The 8,857-nt window shown below is 47.4% G+C and overlaps 1 protein-coding gene across 2 annotated transcripts in view; it reads left to right on the top strand.

Annotated features, from left to right (window-relative positions):
* Positions 1-522: 522 nt before the first annotated feature.
* Positions 523-8,857, top strand: part of CRHBP (corticotropin releasing hormone binding protein) — a 12,920-nt gene continuing 4,585 nt past the window's right edge. Inside the window, exons 1-5 of one of the 2 annotated variants that reach the window (XM_040450326.1) lie at positions 523-923; positions 1,306-1,399; positions 1,681-1,838; positions 3,211-3,421; positions 5,627-5,775. In XM_040450326.1, coding sequence (XP_040306260.1) covers positions 846-923; positions 1,306-1,399; positions 1,681-1,838; positions 3,211-3,421; positions 5,627-5,775 — 690 coding nt within the window. In that variant the 5' untranslated portion in view covers positions 523-845. The remainder of the gene's footprint in view (positions 924-1,305; positions 1,400-1,680; positions 1,839-3,210; positions 3,422-5,626; positions 5,776-8,857) is intronic. The other variant, XM_040450318.1, reaches the window with a different exon arrangement.

The raw sequence follows: 8,857 nt of genomic DNA, 5'->3' as shown, positions 1-8,857 counted from the left end.
GTTCAGATGGATGCCAAGGTCATGGTTACCGTTAGCTGGCCCAGGAGTGTGTCCTATGGTGTACACATTTGGGCTAAATGACAAAACTAGGTGAAAATCCAGAAGTTCACAGATGCCAGAGTTAGCTTTCCGTTAGGGAAATGCTTACAAGAAACTGGACCAGGATAAAGCAAAGACTAAGGGACAGAAAGAAAGTTTGAGTTGCATTGTTGCCATATTCTGCAGAATCAGACTACGGCTTCTATTCAGCTCTCTTTGGAGCTAAAAACTCCTCAAGTTCCTTCCTGAGAGACAAGAGCAATTGCACAAACACTATAATCTCTGACGATTTCCAGCATGGTTCCATCAAGGTTCTGGGACAAGCCTGCACGATAAGATTATCTGTTTGGGTATTTTATGTATGTGTGTAACCTTGTCACTTGGCTTTGCAACACTGAAAATTCCCTAAATATCCACAGGAAACGATAATTCAGCATTTGGCAGGTCAAGCCAAACGCCTTCCTTTATTTTCTATCCTTACCTCCTTCTTTGTCCCACAGTTTAGTTCAATAAGTTTTAAGTGCCTAACATCATTCTTGGTGAATAATGCTGGACCACTCTGAGAATTTGTGGCTGAGAGCTGGACCCTCGTCATCAGCACGCACTTTGTCACTGAGACAGGGTAACCCATGGTTACTGAGCTCAGATCAGTTAAGGGGCAGAGAGCCTCCCCTCCTCACTGCTCTATAAAAGAGACCCAGCAAAGGGACCCTACCAGCTTCTAGCTCTCAGCCTGGGCGTAGTTTTGGGAAGCAAATCCTGAGACCTCCAGAGCCCAGCCGACCAGCTGCAGAGGCAAGACCGGCATGTCGCCTTCCTTCAAACTTCAGTGTCACTTCATTCTCATCTTGATGGCTCTAAGAGGGGAGAGCCGGTACCTAGAGGTGAGCGATCTCCGGACTGAGCCGTCACATCTTCCGTGTGTGTGTGTGTGTGTGTGTGTGTGTGTGTGTGTGTGTGTCCAGCCTTGGGGGTGGGTCTCCTGCCTCAGCTCTCAGCCCGTGTTGGGCTTAGCCCTTTCTTCCCTATCTTCTGCCCCCTCTTTCTCCTGGTCTTCCTCCTCGCCACTACGTCCTTCCCTTGGCCCCTGGGGACACCCTGGTCTGAGGAAAAGGGTCTGAGACCTCTTCTGCTCCGGACGCGGACGCGGGAGACCTGGATCCCTTCACTTTATTCTCTTCGCTGCGGGGCAGGGAGAGTGCCCCGCTGCGGGTCCCCTTTCCCGCAGTCTTGAACTCATTCGGACTGACGCGTTTTCCTCGCCAGCTGCGGGAAGCTGCGGACCACGACCCTCTCCGGTTCCTGGGCGCCAACCTGAAGCGGGAGCTGGCGGGGGAGCCGCTGTACCGCCGCGCGCTGCGTGAGTCGGGGTGCCGGCGCGCATCCGGGGGCAGCGGGGAGGTGACGAGGCCGGGCTCCGCACCCGCTCACGGGGCCCCGGGCACCTCCGGGAAGGGGCTGGCCAGGCCGGCCGGGGGCGCGATCCCCGTGCTCAGGGGCCCGCCGGGGGTGGGTGACGCGCTCGGCGTGGGGACCAGGCGCCGCGGACCCGGGAACGGGGGCCCGCGGGGAGGGGCCGGCCGGGGACGGGGCGTCGGTGGCCGCAGCCCCGGCCCCCTGGCCCCACTGCCCCTCCCCCAGGGTGCCTGGACATGCTGAGCCTCCCGGGCCAGTTCACCTTCACCGCCGACCGGCCGCAGCTGCACTGCGCCGCCTTCCTCATCGGCGAGCCCGAAGAGTTCGTCACCATCCACTACGACCTGGTCTCCATCGACTGCCAGGGCGGCGACTTCCTGAAGGTGAGGCTTCCTCGCGGCGCACGCTCCCGCCGCGGGGCCCCGAGTGGGGTGAGCCGGGGCGCCGTGCCCGGCGTGGGGCTCGGTGCGTGGAGCCGGCTGGTGGCCGAGCGGGAGAGGCGCCCCCCCACCCCGCACCGCCGCGGGGCGCGAACCCCGCCCGGAGCTCCGGCGGCGGTTGTTTGACTTCCCCTCCGTGCGCTCCTGGGACCCGGGCGCCCCCAAAGACTTGACTGAACTTGCGGCGAGAAGCGCTGTGTTACACGAAAACTGATCCAGACTGGCACCGGCGCTCGGGGCCACGAGGAGGGCCAGCCCCGCTTCTGAGGCCGGCCCCTGGCTCTGGGGAGCTGTCGCAGGCTCGCGGGAGCTGTCTTGAATTCCCCGGGGGACTCGGTTTGGAAGCCCTGGGGCCCGGGCCTCTGGGCGGGATGCTGAGAGCCAGTCTAGTCGGAGGCAGGTGGAAGGCCGAGTCCCCCGGCCTCAGTACATGCCCCCTCCTAGTCGGTCTCTCTAAGTCTACCGGGTCAGCCTGGGACGGTTGATGGAGTTACACAGCCCCGTTAAAAGGATCATGATTAAAAACCTCCCAAGTGGAATGATTTTGGAATCTGTCAGACTCCTTTTAGAAGAGGACCAATCCGCGGAAGCACTTTGTAGCTGGTGATTTTGCCAGGGTGAACCAGGCTCAACCCGTTACATTGGAGACCTGTGGTGATTTTAACAGTAACATCAATAGACTCTGACCATTTGTCCAACAAGCTGACTTTAACAGGTGAAGGTAGAAAGCCCTAAGTGGCCTAACAGCCATTGCTGTTTGAGTGTTGAAGCAGTTCTTGGTATTTTAATATGAAACAAAAGTTTCAAAGTGAGGAAAATGGGCACATATAACCATGGGCAAGTAGGTGAAGTTGCTGCTCTAGTTTTTTTCTTTTGTTAGTTTTGAGATGTTTTGTTTATATGTCAACGAGGAGAAGGAAGAGACCAAGTGAAACCCACATTATGCTTGTATGGAATTCTTCTGAAGATGGGATGTGTGGAAAATATGACCAAGATAAAAATGTATATTGGCTGTAGTTTCAGGTACCAAGGAGGCTGGAATTATAAAACAGAGTATAATAAAGTTTACTTGCTTTGGATACTTTAAGGTTTATGGAGGAAAAAACCCAATCATTAATTAACAATAATACTTGCAGACAACCTTCACGGTCAAAAAATATATAGATGGAAAGCAGTGGGCAGGGAAGTGCAGGTTGTCCCTTGCTCACAGACGGACATAGGACAGAAGGTGCGTTGCTAGGTAAGAATTTCAACACACCTGTGACCTCAGGAGTTGGTGGAGATGATCATCTCTCTCTGTGTTTTTTGTTGGAAGGTATTTGATGGTTGGATTCTCAAGGGGGAGAAGTTCCCCAGTTCCCAGGATCATCCTCTCCCCACAACTGAGCGGTACATAGATTTCTGTGACAGTGGTCTTAGCCGAAGGAGCATCAGATCCTCCCAGAATGTGGCCATGATCTTCTTCCGGGTTCGTCAACCAGGAAACGGATTTACAGTAACCATAAAGACAGATCCCAACCTCTTTCGTAAGTGGGCTCCCTCTCTTCTCAGTCAGTAAGGACTTGGAGGGAGGGAGTGTCAGATCCACTTTTCATAGGTAGTGTGATTGCACCAGACTTAAGAAACTTGAAGTGAGGAATGATTTGAATGGAAATTTTTTTTTGTCATTAGAAATGACCTAAAGGATATTTCCTATTCATTGCTCTGAAAATCAATTCACAGTTTTCAACTTATTTCCTAGGCTAGGTAGGATATTAAGTTTTGGTGGGTAGAATTTTATTTTTTTCTCTTTAGTCTTATTCTAATCTGAGGCATGACAATGGATTCGGTGACAAACTGTAATCCCTCCATGTCATTCCATTAATCTTGGATACGCTTGAGGGATCAGATCTGAAGTTGTAGTCTTAGAGATATTTAGGCAAAGGCTGAAAGACTGCATCTCTGGGATGTGGTAGACAGAGTTCATGTCCTGAGCAGAGGGTTGGACCAGAGGACCTCAACATTGCCCTCTAATTCTGAGTCCACCTCTCTAACTTATTCCGTTTCTGGTGGATACAAACATAGATGCTGTATAAAACTGAACAGCCCAGGCCTAAAACACATTATTCTAATCAAAATTAGTTCATTCATCTGCTTATTATTTTTCCCCATGAAGCGAAATATATATATGCATCTATATATTTACAGAGTTAAATGGAGAAAAATAGTTTTTTAAAAATCGGGAAAATAAAACATCACTCATTTTTGGTTGCATACAATAGTATTAATGTTGACACTTTGTGTGGTGGAAGAATGGGGCCTTATCTGCCAAAGAATAATGTATTATATTCTAATTTTTATTTTTTAAAAAAGAGAATTTTTGAAAGAACCCCTCCCCCACCCCCGCAAGGCTATTTTGAGAGCTAGAATAATCCCAGAAAGCAACATGAAATGTTTCTCCTATATTTGTGTGGTTAGAAGTCGGAAATCTTTGGGGTGCCTGGGTGGCTCAGTCAATTAAGCCTCCAACTCTTGATTTCAGCTCAGGTCACGATCTCATGGTTTGTGGGTTCGCGCCCTGCATTGGGCTCTGCACTGACAATGCAGAGCCTGCTTCGGATTCTCTCTCTCCCTTTCTTTCTACTGTTCCTCTACCGTTCTTCTATTTTTCTCAGTCTATTTTGTAACAATTTTATTATTTATTTACTTCATTATTTTAAAAAAAATCATTATGATTCTGGGGCGCCTGGGTGGCTCAGTCAGTTGAGCGTCCGACTTTGGCTCAGGTCATGATCTCACAGCTTGTGACTTCGAGCCCCGTGTTGGGCTCTGTGCTGACAGCTCAGAGCCTGAAGCCTGCTTTGGATTCTCTGTCTCCCTCTCTCTCTGCCCCTAACCCACTCACATTCTGTCTCTGTCTCTCTCAAAACTAAATAAACATTAAAAAAATATATCATTATGGTTCCAAGTTCAATGAGTGAATGTTTCAGACAGGCAAGGTTTTAGTTCTGGCTTTACCTTTGAGCCTTTATTTTTTCTAGACTTTCAGCTGGAACTTGGACCCTAGTTAATGAAGTGTTTCTAGAACTTCCACTAGCTAGTGTTGTTTGATTAATTACTAATTTAAGTCTTGTGCTTGTTGTAAACAAGGTAACTCCCTGAGATTGAGATTGAGATTAGAAGCATTCTTTTTTTTTTTTTTTTTAACATTTATTTATTTATTGAGAGACAGAGACAGAGCATTAGCAGGGGAGGGGCAGAGAGAGAGGGAGTCACATGTTCCAAAGCCGGCTCCAGGCTCCGAGCTGTTTGCACAGAGTCCGACACAGGGCAAACTGCGAGATCATGACCTGAGCTGAAGTCGGATGCTTACCCGACTGAGCCACCCAGGTGCCCCAAGATTAGAAGCACTCTTGCCACCTAGAACCTTCTGACCATGTCTGCACATCACCAGTGATTTTTTATTACATTTAAAAAATATTTATTTATTTTGAGAGAGAGAGAGAGAGAGAGGGAGTGGAGGAGGGGCAGAGAGAGTGATGGAGAGAGAGAGAATCCTAAGCAGGCTCCGCACTATCAGCATGAAGCCCGACATGGGCCTTGATTGCATGAACCTGTGAGATCATGACCTGAGTTGAAATCAAGAGTCGGAAATTTAGCCGACTGAGCCTCCCAGTCGCCCCAGATAGGATAAATTTCTATTAGAACCCTGCATACCCATAATGACAATGTGATTCTGTTTTTCCGCAAAGCCTGCAATGTCATTTCCCAGACCCCAAATGGAAGGTTTACCCTGGTAGTCCCGCACCTGCATCGAAACTGCAGCTTCTCCATAATTTATCCTGTGGTGATCAAAATATCTGATCTCACCCTGGGACACTTACATGGTTTGCAGTCAAAGGTGAGTTGCTTTCTTCCTTCCCAATCATTTACTAAGGCCACAGCTTTATCAGAGGAGGAGCGATCATACAGGGCAAACATGGACATTAGTAAATTGTGGGAGCATGCTCTTCTGTTGATTTAGCCCCACATCCGCTTTCCCTCGCCTCTTTGATGAAAGCCCCCTTCTATTTGCCTCACGCTGCTCGGTGCGTACTCATGTGCCCCTTCCGATTACTTGACTACTTTTCTCGAGATACAGGAAAGGTTTTCAATTGGGAAAGTTGTGACATGTAATTACAATTGAACTCTCTGGTACTTGCCTCTTTTACAGAAATTCTCTCCTAGCAGAACCTAGTGTGAGTCATCTACACAGCTGTTTTTCTGATTATCGGAATTTTTTTTTTGACACGAAGGAAGTGTCTCATTGACAGAACTGTGTTGTGAAGGAATGCTAAGTGTAGCATAAAATACAAAATTGGATTTTTAAGTTGCAAAATACAGTAGAGTGTTGAAGATTTTGTTGCATTATGTTTAACTCAATTCATTTTGCATGAAAATATTAGCTGAGAAGCTCCATCAACCTATATTCCTTTGAACTTCTGTATGGAATTTACAACTAATGCTGAGCTTGATCTTTTTTTTTTTTCTTTTTTCCCTTTTTTTTTTTTTTTTTGCACTGCTAGCTTCTTCCCTCTGGGTCATTCTCATTTCCTTATACTTTCTTATATTTCTAGGTTAAGATAGCTCATATATTTGCTGACATCATAGACAGTCATTGTTCCTAATTAGGTAGATTCCAGTAAAAACCAAATAAATAGGACCAGGACTGAAAATAGGTGTATATCTAATTTCCTTTAAGCCCTGAATTCATGAGCTAGTGCCTGTTTGTTGTTGTGTTGTTTTGTTTTGTTTTGTTTTGTTTTGTTTTGTTGTTTTTGGGGGGGGGGGTTGTTTAGTTGAACCTTAGTGGAAGAATGATCCTTTGATAAAGACCAGAATAAGGAGATGTCTTTGGCATAGCCCTTCGTCCTGATACCACGTATATGTTATTCCTGATGTATACTGTAGAAGATGGCAAGCATGATCGCAGATTGGGAGATCTACCCTTTAGTTATTCTAGGCTGTGAGGAGTAATTTTGGTATTTCCCCTTGAAAAAATGTTAAAGTCTGCAGGGTTCTAGGCATCTATCTATTCCTTTACAAAATATTTTTTTGAGCACTTTCCACATGCAAGGCACTATCTTAGATGCTGGAAATGAGCGACGAGCAACAGAGCTCCTGCTCACAGGGAACCTGCATTCTAGTGGGTTGAGCTCAGCAACAGTACAATGCATTTGCAATAGCGGTGAGTGCCCTACAGAAAATGAGGCAGAGTGGTGTGATAGACAATGCAGTAGAGGGAGAGGCGGGAGCTCCTTGAGATAAGGTGGTCGGGAAAGGAAACTTCTGAGAAGGAGGAATTTAAGGTAAAACGTGAGTGATAGGTAAGAAGGAGCCAGCAGCCACTGGAAGGACCAGGGACAGAGGAGATGGCAGTGCAGAGGCTCAGAGGAAGAAGTGGGCTTCCAGAAATAAAAAGAAAGGTATGGGGAAGAGGGGATATTAGGCAACATCAGGGAGGCGGGCAGAGCCAGGGTGTGGTGAACCCAGCAGATCATATTGAGGATTTGGAGTTTACTGTAAGTGCAGTGGGAAAGCACTGAAAGGGGGCAGGCAGGAAAGCAACACGATCCATTGGATTATGCTTGGTGGGATGAGGGTGGCTGGGAATTGCTGAGTTCATGACCAAATTAATTAACAAGGTCGGAGGCAGGAGGGAGAGGATTGATTACCTAAAGGCCATTCTGGCTTTGCATGGGCTATGGGGGCCAGAGTGGTACAGGGAGTGCCCCTAGGGGCCATTGTCATAGTCTAGGCAAGAGATGATAGTGGGTTAGTCCAGGGAGGCAGAACCTCAACAGAGAAACCTAGGGGATCACTACTGAGGAGCAGGGTAGTATAGTACTTCTCATTCCTAAGAATAGCTAAGATGTTTGGGAAGAGGAGAGAGAAGTCATTGAATGTCAAGGAACAGGTGTGTCTAACTTCTATGTTTCTTTGTTTGGTTTCCCTCATTTTAGCACCTACTTCTTCCCAACCCCCGTACTTCCCATTTCTCTCTACAGGGCCTGCCTTTTCCCTTTCACCACTCTTGCTGAAATTTAGAACCTGAAGAACCGAGTGGAAAGTTTAGTCTTAACAGATGTTCCCCCTGGACATCCTCTACTCAAGGGAGAGGCAGTTAAGGTTTTTTTCCTTCACCTCTTATTCAGCTCTTCATACAAGAAGCCCTGTCCACAGGGGAGCTAGTTAAGCCTCTGTTTCATTCTTGGATGAAATGATGTGTAGAGCATCAAGGCATAGGACCCAGCATACAGTAAGCACTTAAAAAATGTGTGTCCCCACCTACTTCCTTGTATTGGCCAAACAGTTGGTATTCTATTTTTTTTCTACTCGGTTGTTTACTTCTAGTTGCATCTCAATGTCTTCTGCATGTTTGAATGTGTGTTTTTATGTGTGTGCATGCGTGTGTGTGCTTAACATTGTCTACTTTAGATGTTTTTCTGTATGTGTCAGGGTCCATGTGGCTCACTTCTGAGCATCTTGCCGCTCTGCACTAGATCTCTCAATGAGTATGCCTCAATAAAGAAGATCACAGGCAAAGCTGGCCATGTAATTGTGGGAGACAGTGCAAACTGAAAATGTGGGGGGCCCTTATTTTAAAAGTATTAAGAATTTCAAGATGGTGACGGCACAGCATTAAACCAAGCAACAGGCTCTTGTATGGCTTGTCTGGCTTGTGGTCACATGCCCACAAAGACTAGTAGCCCTGACCTCAGGAGACAGGTGGCCCAAAGTACAATGTTTGGGACTGAAAGCGGCTGCTTTGTTTGTGTGGGAAGAGTGAAATGCAGGAATTTCTGTGGACAAGGCAGTGTGGATAGACAGTGTGGATAGGCAGTGTAGATAGGCAGTATGGACAAGGCAATATGGACAAAGCAGTGTGGATAGGTGGTGTGGACAGGCAGTGTGGACAAGGCAGTGTGGAAAAACCAGTGTGG

This window comes from Herpailurus yagouaroundi, unplaced genomic scaffold, assembly GCF_014898765.1.
Source record: "Herpailurus yagouaroundi ecotype Mexico unplaced genomic scaffold, PumYag 29, whole genome shotgun sequence".
Classification (NCBI taxonomy): Eukaryota; Metazoa; Chordata; class Mammalia; order Carnivora; family Felidae; genus Herpailurus; species Herpailurus yagouaroundi.
The sequence above is the reverse complement of the archived record's forward strand: the minus strand, read 5'-3'. Positions and strand labels throughout refer to the sequence as shown.